Genomic DNA, 17,978 nt, shown 5'->3' with positions numbered 1-17,978 from the left:
GTGAGATGGATCAGCTGTGTGTATATAACGTATTGTGTGGTTCTCAGGGGGAAAGGCGACTATCACCGTCTGGGCCACGGCTCCGACGACCACGTCCGACGACCCCGACAGGTTCAGGGGCTGCAAGGGAAGAAGGTCATCGCCATCGCCACGGGGTCGCTGCACTGTGTGTGCTGCACGGAGGATGGTAGGGTCGACCTTTTTACGCATCATCACATGTTCCCCTCAGTTCAGTTCTATTTCGTTCTTCCTGACTGCCAGAGGCAGTGTTTAACACTGGATGTTATCCATCTCGCGCACGCGCAGGTCGAGTATTTAATATCAACAAAGTCACATGTGACCTGGGATGACGTAGTTTATATAAGCCCACGTCATCATCAGATATGTCCCTTGAATCTTCTCGCGGCAGGTAATCCGCGAATGCAGGTTGATTAAAAGAGATAAGCCGTTGACTTTTCGCTGGAAGCCCTGCAACCGCATGGTTGGAGCTACGGTTTCGTCCTCCAAGGGCTGCGATTAGTTAATCACGGCTACACTCTAACACTTTAGACGCTGTAACACCGGTGTTTTCGCCGGTTCAATTCAGCGAGGCTAACGACAGGTGAGCTAGGATCACAAGGTGAGTATATCCTCCCGTCGTTAGAGTTTCAGTTACGTTTGTTGATAGGAGTCTGTTTTCGGTCTCCTTTATTGTTTATGGCCGCCGAGCTAAGTGTTTGCGCTACAGTATCGGCGAGCCTCCGTCGGACAACGAGCCCGTTGGGCTGTTGTCGGCTAATTCATTTCCTTTTACAGTGTGTGTTGCTCAGCAGCGAGTGATTTCGCTCGTTAAAGCAGACATCTCCTTTGTTGATAGATAGAGCGACCGCTCCCCAGTAAGTGATTTCGCTTGTGGGTTAACTCAGTTTGTGGCTGCTGTTAAAGGGGAAGTTATTATCTTCCCTGTCTTTTGTATAATAACAGTCCTAGTTCAAAGCTAGTGTCTAGTTACTGAGACAGTTTCCTGTTAAGCAACTTGATGTAAATTTTTCTCTCTGTTACTAGAGAGTGCTTTCACTCCAGTGTAACCAATGAGTTGCATAACTAAGTAAACACATTATATAAGTAAGAAAAATACATTATTTAATTAAATATAAGAGTATAAAATTAATACTAAGAATTATTATAAATATCAGCAGCACCATGTTAGGTGAGCATGTTTGCCGTGCCTGCATGGCTCCACTGCTAGCTACTGATGGCCATGATGAATGCCCCACATGCCTCGGTGTGGTACACCTGAGGGAGGGGCTGTCCGACAGTCAGTGCATGAATTGTAGTTTTATGCCACGGGAGCTGAAGATAGCTCGATTAGCTGAGCTAGAAGAGCAGCTCGAGTGCCAGTTGCCCCTACCGGGTGTACCTTCAAATGCACGGAGTGGGCGGAGACGCGCCCCACCTGGGGGGGCCCCACCTACAAAAAAGGCACGGAAAGTGGACTGTTTGGCAACTAAGGTCGACACGCTAACATCAGAGTTTGCTGAGATTAAAGCGCTGCTCCTTAACCTTCAGCCAGGCAGGGTGAACGCAACCCAGCCTACCCCACCGGGATGGGATGAGGATGCCCTGTCTACAAGGGCTTCCTGTAGCCAGTTCTGTGAGGACCGGCCTGGACAGGGAGAGCTAGTAGCTCCTCCCACGCTTCTGACACCTGTTCCCAGCAGTCAGGAAGTGGGTCCAGGGCAGGCTCAGAGTCTGCTCCAGCGACAGTTAAACCAGTGGTCCGTATGGCTCTGGCATGCTTAGGCGTGGATGAGGCCCCGACTGCGGGCACCTCATCCAGTGCATTTTTTAGGTGGGCCCCGCCCCTGGCGGGTTTCTCTGTTCCACCCTCCCAGCCATACATTGAGGCGGCAGGGCCTTAGCTTCAATGCAGAACGCTGACACTTACGGACTGGGTAAGATGCCAGAAGTGGAGCCATCTATTGCGCCCTTATTGTGTCTCCCAATGAGGTCTTGAGGCCTGATGCTCGCTGTCCCAGGCCCCAGTGTCGCATCACAGACGACTTTCTAGTCAAGGCTTATGAAACAGCGGCACGCATGGGCCGTCTTGGAAACTCTCTTTCCCATCTGATACTATCCTTGTCCCAGTCCCTGCAAACTGCTGGCGTGGATGCTTCCGTCCAGAGCCTCAGTGATGCATCCCTGCAGGCGTTCGGTCTTATCACAAGGGAGCTTGGCAGACTAATGTCGACCCTTACGCTGACTCGCTGGCAGGTATGGCTGGCCCAATCTCCGCTTTCGGAGCCGGGCCGGAGAGCCCTCCGCACTCTCCCCGTGATTCCGGGGGAGCTGTTTGGCCCAGCAGCACAGCAGGCCTTGGAGCGTGGAATCCAGGCGAACCAGACTCGGCAGCAGTTTGCTAGCTTCCGGGAACCTACGCCTTTATGGCGACAGCGGCCCCCACAGGGTGGTGGTACCAGTCGCCCTCGGCTTCCAGCTCGTCCTGATACGTACCCGAGGACCTCGCAGGCTCCGGCACGGCCGGTGCCTCAAGCGAGAAGGGGTCGGGGGTCAGGGTATCGCCCCCCCAGGTACCCAAAGGGCCAGAGGGGAAGATCCTGATGCCCCGGGGCCGGCAGTCGGACGCTTCTCCCAGCAGCAACTCAGCTGCTGGGAAAGCAGCACTTCAGACCCTTGGGTGGTGGCTACGCTTTCCCAAGGGTACAATCTCCAATTCCGACGCCGGCCCCCAGTTTTCAGTGGGATCAGACTGACCACGGTCAGAGATCCCACAAAGTCCCAGGCACTCAGACAAGAAGTAGCCAGAGAGAGGGTGGGTTTCGCCCTATACTGGACTTACGAGGGCTGAACACATTTCTGAAGGTGTTGCCCTTCCACATGCTGAGTACAGCAGATGTGCTCCAAAACGTGACACGGCACAGTTGGTTCACATCCATCGATTTAAAGGACGCATACTTTCACGTCCCAATAGCACTACCTCACAGGCAGTACCTGCGCTTCGCATTCGAAGGCAAGGCCTTCCAATTCAAGGTGCTCCCATTTGGTCTTTCCCTTGCCCCACGGGTCTTCACAAGGTGCATGAGGGCGGCACTCGCCCCGATGCAAGCCAGGGGGATGCTTATCCTCCCATACCTGGACGATTGGCTAATTTGTGCTCTGACCAGGGAACAGGCAGAACGGGACACTGCGTCCCTTCTGCATCACATGACGAGGTTGGGCCTTACCGTCAACCATGCCAAGAGTTGTCTCATACCCAGCCAAAGGGTAGTGTTCATTGGTTTAACTCTGGACTCCCGCCATATGCTGGCCTTCCCAACACCAAGACGAGTAAACGCCATACTCCAGCTCCTCCTCCGGTTCCGGAAGAACAGGAGGTTGAGGTACAGCCTGTTTCTCAGGCTGTTAGGTATGTTGACGTCAGTAACATCAGTAGTGCCACTGGGCCTCCTGTACTTACGGCCATTCCAAATTTGGATCAATGGTCTCCAATTAGATCCAAAGTCCCACAGATCCAAGAGAGTCAGGGTGTCCTGCCGATGCCTCCTTGCTTTGCGGCCATGGTGAGCCGGGGCATATCTGGCCAGGGGCATCTCATTGGGTTCGATTCCCTCACGTCGCGAGGTGGTGGTGACCGATGCTTTGCCCTCCGGCTGGGGGGCAGTATGGCAGCACAGAGCGATAAGGGGGCTCTGGACAGCACAGGAAGCGGCGGAGCACATAAATGGGCTCGAGCTCCGTGCTATATATTTGGCACTTCGCAAATTCCTACCACATTTGAGAGGCAGGCATGTTATTGTACGGTCCGACAACAAGTCAGCTGTCTACCATGTGAACCGGCAAGGGGGCACCAGATCAACCCGGTTGCTACAGGTGGCACGGAGACTTCTGGTATGGGCTTTCCCTTGTTTTTCCAGCCTCAGGGCCATGTATCTGCCAGGGCCACAGAATGTGGTGGCAGACTTTCTCTTCCGCCAGAAACCCCCTGCGGGCGAGTGGAGGCTCCACCCAGAGGTGGTAGAGGAGATATGGCGCAAATATGGCGCAGCAGAGGTGGACCTGTTTGCCTCAGAAGCCTCAACGCACTGCCCTCTTTGGTTCTCCCTGACGGAGACAGCAAGCCCGTTGGGACAGGATGCCCTGGCACACCCAGGGCCAGATTGCCTCCTCTATGCCTTCCCACCATTCCCACTGATAGCAGTAACGCTACACAGAATACAGCACGGCAACAACAGACTCCTGTTGGTCGCCCCAAACTGGCCGGGGAGACCCTGGTTTCCGGGGATGCACAGGCTTCTGGACAGAGTTCCATGGTGCCTACCCAAGAGGCAAGACTTGCTCTCACAGCGGGGGGGCCGCATCTGGCATCCGAACCCGGATCGCCTACAGCTTTGGGTATTGCCCCTGAGGAGCCGGACCCACTCCTAAGGGTATGTGACCAGGCGGTAATTCAAACCATTTCTGACTCAAGAGCACCCTCCACCAGGGCACTGTATGCCAACAGGTGGAAAATATTCTCAGAGTGGTGTAAAGTGCATGAGGAGGTACCTCAGAGTGCCTCTGTGCCAATAATACTGAGATTTTTGCAGTCTTTGCTGGAGAAGAAACTCTCTCCTTCTACCTTAAAGGTCTATGTAGCTGCTATTTCAGCCGGGCATGTCAGAGTGGATAACCAGACCGTGGGGTCTCACACTCTGGTGACCCGATTTCTTAAAGGAGCCCAGCGACGGAACCCCCCGCAGGCTATCAAGGTTCCCTTGTGGGAACTGCCTCTGGTGCTAGAAGCCCTTTGTCCCCCCCCCCTTCGAGCCTCTGGAGCAGTCGGGGCTGGAGTGGTCTTCAGTAAAGGTTGCTTTCCTTTTGGCGATGGCATCAGCAAAACGTGTGAGTGAACTTCACGCCTTGTCAGTGAGTGAAACGTGTATTCGCTGGAACTCAGATGGCACAGGGGTAGCACTTTGGCCTAACCCATCATTTTTCCCGAAGAGGTTGGCTCCGACCCACTCTAATCAGGTCATTGAGCTGGCAGCTTATGACCCTTCATGCCTACAGGGGGTAGATGCTAAGTGAGCAGAACTGCTCTGCCCAGTGAGGGCCTTAAGGCATTATATACAGGTGACTGCGAGCTTTCGCCGCTCTGATAGTCTGTTTGTCTGCTATGGGGGCCATAGGAAAGGGCACACCCTGTCCAAGCAGAGGCTTTCCAGGTGGATTGTTCAGGCCATTGAGGAAGCATACAGGTCAAAAGGACTGCCTTTACCTCTTAATATCAGAGGCCACTCCACCAGGAGTGTCTCCACTTCCTGGGCAGCGCTACGGGGGATCCCCCTAAGTGATATCTGCGCTGCGGCCAGCTGGGCTACTCCATGCACCTTTGCCCGTTTTTACAGGGTCAATGTTGCTGCTCCCCATGCAATAGCATCGGTGGTCTTTCAGGAATCCACAGGCCGTTCCCGGTGAGGTGGGTTTTCCTCGTGACTACGTTGGTAGTAGTCATCCAGTGTTAAACACTGCCTCTGGCAGTCAGGAAGAACGAAATAGAACGATAGTTACGTATGTAACTACGGTTCTATGAGTTCTGGATGACTGCCAGAGTTGGCTGTCACTCGGAATCTTGGCGAGAAGATTCTGGAGGGACATATCTGATGATGACGTGGGCTTATATAAACTACGTCATCCCAGGTCACATGTGACTTTGTTGATATTAAATACTCGACCTGCGCGTGCGCGAGATGGATAACATCCAGTGTTAAACACTGCCTCTGGCAGTCATCCAGAACTCATAGAACCGTAGTTACATACGTAACTATCGTTTATTATACAAGATCTCTCTCCAGTGACGCCGTTTACATGCACAAAATATTCTGCCTTTATTCCAAGAAAGACATTCAAACTAAGGCTGCATCCACTCCAGATCAGACGATTTGGTCAGTGTTCATTTCGTTAACTAAAACTCTGACGAAATATGTTCATCAATGACCTTTTTTTCCATGACTATAGATTTTACAGACATTTTTCAGATCTTTTTTTTCAGACTTTCTTTTCAGATCTTTTTTTTCAGACTTTCTTTTCAGACATTTTTCAAATCTTTTTTTTTCAGACTTTCTTTTAGATCGATTTTTTCGGACATTTTTTTCAGAAATTTTTCAGACTTTTTTTCGGACATTTTTCAGATCTTTTTTTTCTGAAATTTTTTTAGATCTTTTTTTCGGACATTTTTTAGATCTTTTTTTTCGGAAATTTTTCAGGACTTTTTTTTCAGACTTTCTTTTAGATCTCTTTTTTCGGACATTTTTTTCAGACATTTTTCAGACTTTTTTTCGGACATTTTTTAGATCTTTTTTTTCAGGACTTTTTTTTCAGACTTTTTTTTCGGAAATTTTTCAGATCTTTTTTTTCAGACTTTTTTTTCGGAAATTTTTCAGATCTTTTTTTCAGACTTTTTTTTCGGACATTTTTCAGATCTTTTTTTTCGGAAATTTTTTTAGATCTTTTTTTTCGGACATTTTTTCAGACTTATTCAGAAATTTTTCAGAAATATTTTCCAGACATTTTTTAGATCTTTTTTTTCAGGCTTTTTTTTCGGAAATTTTTCAGGACTTTTTTTTCAGACTTTCTTTTAGATCTCTTTTTTCGGACATTTTTTTCAGAAATTTTTCAGACTTTTTTTCGGACATTTTTTAGATCTTTTTTTTCAGGACTTTTTTTCAGACTTTTTTTTCGGAAATTTTTCAGATCTTTTTTTTCAGACTTTTTTTTCGGACATTTTTCAGATCTTTTTTTTTCAGACTTTTTTCAGATCTTTTTTTTCAGACTTTTTTTTCGGACATTTTTCAGATCTTTTTTTTCAGAATTTTTTCAGATATTTTTTTTCAGACTTTTTTTTCAGAATTTTTTCAGATATTTTTTTTCAGACTTTTTTTTCTGACATTTTTTCAGACTTTTTTTGTCCGACATTTTTCAGATATTTTTTTTCGGAAATTTTTTTGTATCGTTGACGGAAAAAGACAAGACTTAAATCTTGTTTAAAAACATGGAAACTTTACCAAAATGTCTTTATTTTTGTCATCTTCCACCGTCTCCTCCCCTCTCTGTCTCTCTCTCTCCGTCACGCTGCGGCGGCAGCGCTCAGTCCATCTCTGACCTTCTTGTCTCAGTCCTGACAGTTGTGCTACTATAATGCATAAAGTTGACGGTTTGCTGGTCGGGTTCAGGTGGTTGATTAACGCATGTGTTTGCATGTATGTATGTTTGTGTGTTTGAGACAGAGAGAGGGGAAGAGAAGGTGGAAGGTGACAAAAATAAATAGATTTTGCTAAAGTTTTGTTGTTTAAACTACATATTAGTCTCATCTTTTTCATCAACGATATTGCATGTTTGATATTGTCATGTTAGTGTTTAATGACGTCGGTGCCGCCTCGTCATCGTCCCGTCTTAGTCGTGGCAAAAAAAGTTTGTTGACAAACATATTTCGTCATAGTTTTAGTTAAGGAAATGAACACTAGTAAAAACCCTGATTGAGACTCATATAGTGAATGTGCGTTATACATGTATCTAAAGAATGCTCCTAAAACCTGAATAATATCAGCAGATCACACAGTTCTTCATCCTCATTAGTATTCTGTATAGTCGTGGAATATCAGTGTGCATGTAAACATGTAAAGTCCAGCTGCAGCTCCACAGAAAGGCTTTGTTGTTGTGTTTGGCTCAGGAGAAGTGTACACATGGGGGGACAACGACGAGGGCCAACTTGGAGACGGGACCACCAACGCCATCCAGAGGCCACGGCTGGTGGCGGCGCTGCAGGGCAAGAAGATCAACAGGGTGGCCTGTGGTTCTGCTCACACTCTCGCCTGGTCCACCAGCAAGCCCACCAACGCCGGCAAACTGCCCGCTCAGGTACTGAACTGAACTGACACTGTCATCCTTTAGATACTGGACTTAGCACTTGTTCCAGTAGGTGGCAGTAAAAGATTTACAGTCAGAAGCATCATTAAAGCAAAGCAGACTTTTTCATGCTGTCAGTCTGAGACCGTCTGTGTGATGTGTTGAAGGTTCCCATGGAGTACAACCACCTGCAGGAGATCCCCATCATGGCTCTGAGGAACCGGCTGCTGCTGCTGCATCACATCTCCGAGCTCTTCTGCCCGTGCATCCCCATGTTCGACCTGGAGGGCCGACTGGGTCAGACGGGCCACGGACCCTCGGTGGGCTTCGACACGCTCAGGGGCATCCTCATCTCCCAGGGCAAGGTAAGAGAGAGAGAGCAATAGATGTTAATGTTCATAAAACCTAATCTCTGCTCGGCACTAATATCTTTATATCACTATCTGGTGAACAGGAAGCGGCGTTCAGGAAGGTGGTTCAGGCCACGATGGTGAGGGACCGACAGCATGGACCTGTGGTGGAGCTCAACAGGATACAGGTACCGCAGGAAGTAGTGTTGTCACGATACCAAAACTATGACTTTGATAAGATACCCAGCTGAAATACCTCGATACCGATACTGAAAAGATACCACCACGGCAAAAACCTAGAGTACTAGATGGCAGAACTCCAAACGGCGGCGTTTTGAGGCTGATGGATCCTCGTTACGCTCCGGAGGATTCCACTCAGCCGGTCCGAGCCACTCGTCGGCTGCATCGGAAAGTAATAATGTTTCTATCTGGTGCTGATTATCATATAATGAATTCACACTTCACATGATCTGAATGCAGAAAACCGCTCGCTTCTCCAGTCTGCTGAATCTTCCTTTTAAGTAGCAATAAGCCCGCTGCAGGTGCACCTGGCTTTTAAAGGGAATGCAAACAGCGGTGGTGTTTTTTTAACTCCGACACAACCTAGATTGAATATCCTACAGCGAGGTCCGGCAGCAGTTGAAGGTCCGATGACATCATTGTGCATAATAAGTAGCCATGTGCTTCTGTTTACAGCGTCGGTGCTCAGCCGGTCAGATTCACGGCCGTGATGGAACACGTCGTGGAAAGCAACAGAAAAATCAAACATGCTAGACTTTCTGTCGGGACGTCATGAGGCGTCCCAGACGCGGCGTCTGTTGTCGTATATTATGACACACTACACAAGATAAAAAACGATCGATTTTCGCACACGACACTCATTTATCGTTCCCGATCCGAGTCGACGGCCCCGTCAGGCTATAACCGGGCTGATATCGTGAAGTCGTTCTTAAAGTAGCGGTACTAATAAACGGGGTATCGTACAGCAGGGTATTGCGATACCTTTCTAGTATCGGTATACCGTGCAACCCTAGTAGGAAATACAACTGCCTGCTCATAATCTGCTTTCTTCAAGTGTCCTACTGTACTTTCCTCCTCCTCCTCCTCCTCCTCCTCCTCCTCCTCCTCCTCCTCCTCTCACTGTGAGGCTGTGATCCAGACGGCCTCCTGAGCTTCACATGTGATGTCTTTCATAAGGGGATTGTTCTGTGCTGTGTGGTTGTGTGATGTGTCTGCAGGGTTCCTGGACTGAGGTTTAGACTCTCGGTTCGGACCACTGCCTCCCCCCCTCCCCCACCACCTCCCCATGTAGAGCTGTCATATCCAGGAGCTCATGCCCATCAGTACTTCCTCTCCCTCTAGCAGGAAGTTATTAACCACAGAACAGAAACAAACCCTAATCTCTTCTTCTTCTTCTTCTTCTTCCTCCTCCTCTTCGCCCTGCAGGTGAAGCGTTCCCGTAGTAAAGGAGGCCTGGCGGGTCCCGACGGGACCAAGTCTGTGTTTGGTCAGATGTGTGCCAAGATGAGTTCGTTCAGCCCCGACAGCCTGCTGCTCCCTCACCGGGTGTGGAAGGTCAAGTTTGTGGGTATGTGTTAACGCTGTCATGTCCGCCTCTCCCAGACGGGTTATTCTTTATAAACAGAGCTGTGAGCGTTTCCTCAGCCTTCCTATGTCCTGTTTAAAAACTAGAACAGCGAGAGCGTTCGTTCTTTGTGCAGCAGAAAGCTGAGGATTCTGTCAGTTATGACCTACTGCAGAGCTGAAAGGGTTAACTACTGTTGTTTGTGTATTTTCCCTCTCAGGGGAGTCCGTGGACGACTGCGGCGGCGGCTACAGCGAGTCCATCGCCGAAATGTGCGAGGAGCTGCAGAACGCCCTGACCCCGCTGCTCATCGTCACCCCCAACGGCCGCGACGAGTCGGGCGCCAACCGGGACTGTTTCCTGCTCAACCCCGCCGCCAAGTCCCCTCTTCACATGAGCATGTTCCGCTTCCTAGGTATAATCCAGTTAATCTCCCCGTCAGGTCTTCTGGGCTGGTAATCCCTGATAAACTCAAACTCTGCATGTTCTATTTTAAAATGCTTCATGTTGCGTTTCTACTGATAAAACACCTGGCCAGCGCCGCCGTGCAGCACGCTCCACTTATTACAGATAGTTCTGTGTTTTATTGTTGCTGCTGCACAGAGTCAGAGTCAGAGTCAGTTTGTGGTTTTGATGTGTGTTAATGCTCTCGGCCTCGCTGTGTCTGCAGGAGTTCTCCTGGGCATCGCCATCCGGACCGGAAGCCCTCTTAGTCTGAATCTGGCAGAGCCGGTGTGGAAACAGCTGGCAGGCATGAACCTGACCATCGCTGACCTCAGTGAGGTACGTACGCCGCCCCGCTGCTCTCTACACACCGATGATGATGATGAGAATCTAACTGTTCAAACAACGGGCCTCATGTTAGAACCACTCGTACATACAGAACTGTATGTACTCTGAAGGGATTTATCTGGTGTTTATCTGGGCGCCTTTCTCCAAGCTTTGTCTGAGTGGAGACCCAGAGTCTGAGACTTTGAAAACCTCCTGATCTAATCTCTCTAAAACGTGCACCTCATGAACAGGTGGTTTTCATCAGGTCAGTTTACAGGAGTTTTATTTGTTGCTGATTGTTTAGTGATGAGCATCTTAGTGTTGTACATTATTTTAAGTCCCGTGCTCTCTACTTGTTTAACTACCAGCTACAAGAAGGAATGTCTCTCTTAATAACAGACATTATATAACATTACAACCCCTCATGATCTGCATTATAACTTGCAGAACGAACCCGTTCCTATACATTCCTCCTCAGATTAGACCTTAAGCCCATCAGCTCAGCTCTACACCGAGAACCACTTCAGACTGTACCTGCTCTCTCCACAGAGCTGCAGATCTGAGTTCATCTCAGTAAGAGAAGTCACAATCTGAGCTTTTGTTGTCGGAGTCCACTCCTGCCCTCACGCTGTGATCATGAGCTCCTGAACCGTCACTGAGAGAATACTGCAGCGGGGGGGTAGAAAGGCCTCTTTTTCCTTCACAGAGCTGCTCTTGTTTTGTGGTTTTTGCCCCTCGCGCTATCAGAAAGGTTAGAGATCCAGCATAAGACCGGAGAAGGAGCAGAGCTCACGGGAACAACTGTGACGTGAGCACGAGGGCAGAAATACGCACACAGAGAGATGAATGAATGAATGAATGAATGAATGCACACACCAGGTGAACCCCTGGGTTTTTATTAAAGGGATAGTTCAGATGTTTCTCCATAGTCAGTGTATTACTACAGTAGATGGAGTTAGTAGAAACAGACAGGAGTACCAGCACGGGAGCAAAGTAATGTCCTGCTGTGAACGGAGGCAGCAGCTAAAAAAATCAGTTTAGTTGTACGCTATATTTATAATATCTTCACCTCTTGACCTCGCTGTCAGACAGCCCTCTCTGACGGGGAACTGAAGCTGTTATCTATGCTCTCTTCAAAGCCACCAGACTCCATTCACAAAAACAGTAATTTAACCTCTCAGAACACAGGAGCTGCTGGTCTACCGCTGCATCCATCGGTTAGTTTGTTTGTGTTGTTGTGTGGCTCTGGTGAATCTCAACTAACCCTTTAAAGCAGTGGTTCTCAACCTCTGGTCCGGGGCACCAAAGATTACAGGAGGGCCCCAGGATTTATCTGCTCTGAGAGGGTCAAAATTAGATTTGCTCATGTATAACTCAAATCATAATAACACACTTACTGGATAGTTTATACTAAAGATTAAAACTATTTAAAATGATTTTTTTTTTTATGCCGCATTCTGTTTAAAGCCGGTGTTTCTGCACAGTGTCAGATCAAGCTACACTAATATTATTAGTATTATACTATCAGTAGAATTAGATTCCAGTGGCAGCTGCGTAGGATTATTTCTGACTCATGTGATCCAAACATTTGCAAATTTCAAAAAGTCGACATTTATTGAAAATACACATGTTTTTATCTGACTAAATATTCTGCTTCAGTCCATATTTGTTGGCGATTAGCCTTTCAAAAACAACATTTTCACTGCAGAGGCCTGCGCTTTTTATTAATGTGACGGTCTAGCAGCACCATAAATTACATTTATTCTTAATTATTAATCTATTTTTTGCTCCAACACTGTTATAGGAAGTTAAGACGTTACAAAGAAAATATTGTATTATGTATCTGCATTCGCTTGGCAAGTCGGTCAAGACGTCATTTATTTATGTTGATGAAACAGATGAGTTATAGTCATTAAAGGAAGTTGATGAAGTTAGGTTGGGATCGACTGCTTTAAAACACTAAAGTCACACAATAACACAAACAAACTAACCGATGGATGCAGCGGTAGACCAGCAGCTCCTGTGTTCTGAGAGGTTAAATTACTGTTTTTGTGAATGGAGTCTGGTGGCTTTGAAGAGAGCATAGATAACGGCTTCAGTTCCCCGTCAGAGAGGGCTGTCTGACAGCGAGGTAAAGAGGTGAACATATTCTAATCATAGCGTACACTTAAACTGATATAGATTTGTAGGAGAACCTCATACAACCCCACTGAGAAACACCTGAAGAGACATTAAAAATGGATGTAATATTGTCTCCAGGTTGATAAGGACTTTATTCCCGGCTTGATGTACATCCGGGACAACGAGGCCACGGCCGAGGAGTTCGAGGCCATGACGCTGCCCTTCACTGTGCCCAACGCCAGCGGCCAGGACATCCAGCTCAGCTCCAAGTACTCCCACATCACCCTGGAGAACCGCGCCGAGTACGTCCGCCTGGCGATTAACTACAGGTGAGAAAAACACGCTGAATACACAGAACGTACTCCATCTAAGTCGTGTTTGTGTTTAACTTCCTGTTTGGTTTCTTCAGGCTCCACGAGTTCGACGAGCAGGTCTCTGCTGTGCGTGAGGGAATGGCTCGAGTGGTTCCCGTTCCGTTGCTGTCGCTGTTCACTGGCTACGAGCTGGAGACGATGGTGAGTGAGCAGCTTCACGGTGGTGACGTCGCCTCTGTCCTCCTCTAGCTGCTGGTTGTAACGCTAAACGTCTCCTTTCCTCCTCCTCTCCTCCTCTCCTCTCAGGTGTGTGGAAGCCCCGACATCCCGCTCCACCTGCTGAAGTCAGTGGCCACGTATAAAGGGGTGGAGCCCACGTCGTCGCTCATCCAGTGGTTCTGGGAGGTGATGGAGTCCTTCTCCAACACGGAGAGGTCTCTGTTCCTGAGGTTCGTCTGGGGGCGCACGCGTCTGCCGCGCACCATCGCTGACTTCCGGGGGCGGGACTTTGTGGTGCAGGTGAGTGGGAAAAATAAAAGTATTAAAAAGCACCGAATTCAGCTCCTTTTAAAGAAGCCGTGATCACACGGAGTGCGTTTTAGTAGGATTTTTCGACTTTTTTTTTCAGACTTTTTTTGTCCGACATTTTTCAGATCTTTTTTTTCAGACATTTTTCCAGTCTTTTTTTTTCAGACATTTTTTGTCCGACAATTTTTGCTTTGTTTTGTTTCCGACATTTTTCTGACTTTTTTCTGACATGTTTTGTAGATTTTCCGTGCATGTAGCCCGTCGGAACAGCAAAGCCCCCTAATGCAGACGTATAAATCCATCTTTCTCCCGACCTGATCCAGAGAAACTCAGAACGCCATGTTGTCTGTCCATAGGTGCTGGATAAGTACAACCCTCCGGACCACTTCCTGCCAGAGTCCTACACGTGTTTCTTCCTGCTGAAGCTGCCCAGGTACTCGTGTAAACAGGTGCTGGAGGAGAAACTGAAATACGCCATTCACTTCTGCAAGTCCATCGACACCGACGACTACGCCCGCATCGCCCTGTCCGGGGAGCCCGCCGCCGACGACAGCAGCGAGGACTCCGACAACGAGGACGCCGACTCCTTCGCTTCGGACTCCACCCAGGACTACTTAACGGGACACTGATCCGGAGAGTCTCACCTTATTAATAAAAACACATATTCATGCAGGCATTCGACGAAGACACAAACGTCTGTGGGGGAAAAACGTGCAATGAGCTTTAAAAGCGTTATAAGCTAAAGAGAGGAAGTGCTCTAATTTAGTTTCTTTCAAATGAAGCGGGGTGATCGGCTGCACATGTAATTGTTGTGTTACATGAGAATTATGTATATTGTTACAGTTATCAAACAAACAGCACTGTGGTAGATCCCTCCCTCTGGTCCGTGTCTATTACCTCCCTAGTTTGTATATAGAAGTTGATGTACGACAGAACAGTAGTATTACTTTTTGTTTCTTGGTAACAGCCATGTTTCTTTATAAACCACATTTTTAACTTAAACAGTGTTTGTCACTCCGCTCACGCCAGTCCGAGCCCGCTGAAGGGTCATTTTAAGATTCACCCCCCCTCCACCATGTCTGTGCACTGTCTCCTTAAAGAATGTATATAATATGATTGTGCCATGTATTCACAGAAGGTCTCATTCCTGCATATTAAATGTTAATACATTTCTGTTAATAAATTTAAATGAAAAATGACTCAAGCCGTCGGATGGTTTTATTAAAATGACCAAGATGGTGTCGGAGACAAAAACCAAGATGGCTAAAAAAACAAGATGGCAACGACCAAAAATAAAAAACCAAGAAGAGACGGCCAAAGTGGCGAACTTGAGGCTTCAAAACCGTCGTCCACAAACTAATGTGTGACGTCATGGCGACCACGTCCACCTCTTATATACGGACTACGGCTGAGATCAAAATGGAGGTTGAGTTGGAAGATGGGCGTGGTCAAAGTAAGGGTGCCAGAAGTGGCGCCACTTTTCGCCCCTGGCCCGATTTGGCGTTGCGGCTGGTGTGATCCCATCACACGATGGTCTCCAGTTGTTTTTAAATGTAATATTGTGTCGGCCGGCCGAGCAAACAGACGATCTGGAAGGTTTTTAGAAAAACAAGTCGAACACAAATTGATAGAAGCGGCGTTTGTAATCATTTCAAAATGCTTCATAAATCTTCTATCTAAATCATGTTGTCGTCTGGATGGAGGTTATTGGTTATTGGTTATTGGTTTGGAACGGGTTAACATGCTGCTGTTCGGTTGAATGTTTCCAAACTGGGTCAGAGGTTCATTTGGGTTCCCTCGTCTCGCCGGGCGGAGCTTTAGACAAAATGAAATCAGATTTTCTTTTTGATTTCTTGAAGAATCCCGTTTCAATATGTGGTCCGGAGGTTGTAGCGGGAGTGGCGGTGGCGTGTTGGACATCACTGTTGACCCACTGGGATTAAAGAAATCCCCCATAATTCCCTCTGTGTGTGCGGTTGTCAGCAGAGCATCATGGGGGCTGCGCCTCCCTCATGTGTTGAGAAAAGGAGGCGATGTGATGTGATGGATCTTAAGAACCTCGACTCACTCGTTACACATTCCTCTCGCCGTCTCGGCTCGTAGTAAACTGTGTTTCCACTTCTCTCTCCGACGTTGATTCATGAGCAGTTCAAAGGCGTGAGAGAGAGAAACTCTGTCTGTGTTATGAAGGCTTGATTTGGCTTAGATATCATTAGCATTCTTTGTGGACTTAGTGCTTTTTCTCAGTAATAATCACAGCGTACGTTTTGCTGGAGGGAGTCAGGTGCTTGTTCTACAGCCAGGGAGGGAGACGAGGAATGAACGGCCTCCTTCATCTCGTGTGTTAGTCGGTTACATAAAATCACAGCAGCAGGAACTCCTGTTACTGGTTGTGTTCATGTTGCATTCTTATATTACTACAAGGTTTTAATCATCTTTACAGTTTTCTATCTATTGCTTATGAGTCTGTGCACAGTAATTCAGAACTTTACTCCAATGACAGCCTTGAAAAGTACTTTATTGTCCATTAGATTTACATCAAATGGAACAAAACAACAATTATGCATCTTAAAATCTTAGTGGCAGCAATAAAAGTGATGATTAGCACGTAAGTCCATCAAAACATCCCAACAATGCATGATACTCAGCTGTATTTAACAATAAAAGTACATTAAAGGAGACATATCACACTCATTTTCAGATTCATATTTGTATTTTGGGTTTCTACTAGAACATGTTTACATGCTTTCATGTTCAAAAAATACTTTATTTTTCTTATCCGGTCTGTCATAACAGAATATAGTGACTTTCATCACTGCACATTTTAGAAAGGCCAATGCAAGAAAATGTGTTCTTTAGATTATCAAAAATGACAAAAGATCATAGAGGTTTGTTTCTGGGTGTCAGAGCGTTGTAGCTGATAGCTAAAAAAAATTCTGAGAAAAAGTCTGAAAAATGTCAGAAACAAGGTCGAAGAAAGACAGAAGAAAAGTCCGAAAAAGTCAGACATACCCTGAAAAATGTCCAAAAAAAGTCAGAAAAATGTCTTAAAAAGTCAGAAATATACCCCAAAAATGTCCAAAAAAAGATCTGAAAAGAAATCGGAAAGAAAGTCTGTAAAAAAAGTTGTGAAAAAATTTCTGAAAAAAAAGATCTGAAAAATAAATCTGAAAAATAGTCCGTGAAAAAAGTCAGAAAAAAAAGTCTGAAAAAAGATCTGAAAAAATATCCGAAAAAAAAGATCTGAAAAATGTCGGACAAAAAAAGTATGAAAAAAAAGATCTGAAAAATGTCTGAAAATAAATAAGAAATAAAAGATCTGAAAAAAAGATCTGAAATAAAGTCTGAAAAAAAAGTTGTGAAAAAATTTCTGAAAAAAGATCCAAAAAAGAAATCGGGAAAAAAGTCCGAAAAAAAGTCTGTAAAAAAAAGAACTGAAAAAAAAGATCTGAAAAATGTCTGAAAAAAAGTCTGAAAAAAAAGATCTAAAAAATATTCGAAAAAAAAGATCTGAAAAATGTCTGAAAAAAAAATCTGAAAAATAGTCCATGAAAAAAGTCTGAAAAAAAAGTCTGAAAAAAAGATCTGAAATAAAGTCTGAAAAAAAAGTTGTGAAAAAATTTCTGAAAAAAAAGATCTGAAAAAAAATCTGAAAAATAGTCCGTGAAAAAAGTCAGAAAAAAAGATCTGAAATAAAGTCTGAAAAAAAAGATCTGAAAAAATATCCGAAAAAAAAGATCTGAAAAATGTCGGACAAAAAAAGTATGAAAAAAAAGATCTGAAAAATGTCTGAAAAAAAAGTCTGTAAAAAAAGATCCAAAATAAAAATCGGGGAAAAAAGTCCGAAAAAAAGTCTGTAAAAAAAAGAACTGAAAAAAAAATCTGAAAAAAAAGATCTGAAAAAAAAATCTGAAAAATAGTCCGTGAAAAAAGTCAGAAAAAAAAGTCTGAAAAAAAGATCTGAAATAAAGTCTGAAAAAAAAGTTGTGAAAAAATTTCTGAAAAAAAAGATCTGAAAAATAGTCCGTGAAAAAAGTCAGAAACAAAAGTCAGAAAAAAAGATCTGAAATAAAGTCTGAAAAAAAAGATCTGAAAAAATATCCGAAAAAAAAGATCTGAAAAATGTCGGACAAAAAAAGTATGAAAAAAAAGATCTGAAAAATGTCTGAAAATAAATAAGAAATAAAAGATCTGAAAAAAAGATCTGAAATAAAGTCTGAAAAAAAAGTTGTGAAAAAATTTCTGAAAAAAGATCCAAAAAAGAAATCGGGAAAAAAGTCCGAAAAAAAGTCTGTAAAAAAAAGAACTGAAAAAAAAGATCTGAAAAATGTCTGAAAAAAAGTCTGAAAAAAAAGATCTAAAAAATATTGGACGTAAAAAGTCTGAAAAAAAAGATCTGAAAAAAGTCTGAAAATAAATAAGAAA

General features: G+C 45.5%; 1 protein-coding gene and 1 long non-coding RNA gene across 5 annotated transcripts in view; one reads left to right on the top strand and one right to left on the bottom strand.

Annotated features, from left to right (window-relative positions):
- Positions 1 to 14,752, top strand: part of herc2 (HECT and RLD domain containing E3 ubiquitin protein ligase 2) — a 60,811-nt gene extending 46,059 nt beyond the window's left edge. For 3 of the 4 annotated variants that reach the window (XM_074636730.1, XM_074636728.1, XM_074636731.1), the window contains exons 80-90: positions 48 to 187; positions 7,709 to 7,896; positions 8,052 to 8,249; positions 8,339 to 8,422; positions 9,681 to 9,822; positions 10,040 to 10,234; positions 10,490 to 10,602; positions 12,850 to 13,040; positions 13,121 to 13,226; positions 13,332 to 13,544; positions 13,910 to 14,752. In XM_074636730.1, the coding sequence (XP_074492831.1) occupies positions 48 to 187; positions 7,709 to 7,896; positions 8,052 to 8,249; positions 8,339 to 8,422; positions 9,681 to 9,822; positions 10,040 to 10,234; positions 10,490 to 10,602; positions 12,850 to 13,040; positions 13,121 to 13,226; positions 13,332 to 13,544; positions 13,910 to 14,182 (1,843 nt within the window). In that variant the 3' untranslated portion in view covers positions 14,183 to 14,752. The remainder of the gene's footprint in view (positions 1 to 47; positions 188 to 7,708; positions 7,897 to 8,051; positions 8,250 to 8,338; positions 8,423 to 9,680; positions 9,823 to 10,039; positions 10,235 to 10,489; positions 10,603 to 12,849; positions 13,041 to 13,120; positions 13,227 to 13,331; positions 13,545 to 13,909) is intronic. The other variant, XM_074636729.1, reaches the window with a different exon arrangement.
- On the bottom strand, positions 164 to 6,324 carry LOC141768468 (uncharacterized). Its single transcript, XR_012594076.1, has 3 exons — positions 6,249 to 6,324; positions 5,820 to 6,019; positions 164 to 246 (listed from the first exon to the last, which is right to left on the bottom strand). It is a non-coding gene; the product is annotated as an uncharacterized LOC141768468 (long non-coding RNA).
- Positions 14,753 to 17,978: the final 3,226 nt, after the last annotated feature.

Source organism: Sebastes fasciatus, chromosome 5, assembly GCF_043250625.1.
Source record: "Sebastes fasciatus isolate fSebFas1 chromosome 5, fSebFas1.pri, whole genome shotgun sequence".
NCBI lineage: Eukaryota > Metazoa > Chordata > Actinopteri > Perciformes > Sebastidae > Sebastes > Sebastes fasciatus.
This window is presented reverse-complemented; position numbering and strand designations above follow the sequence as displayed.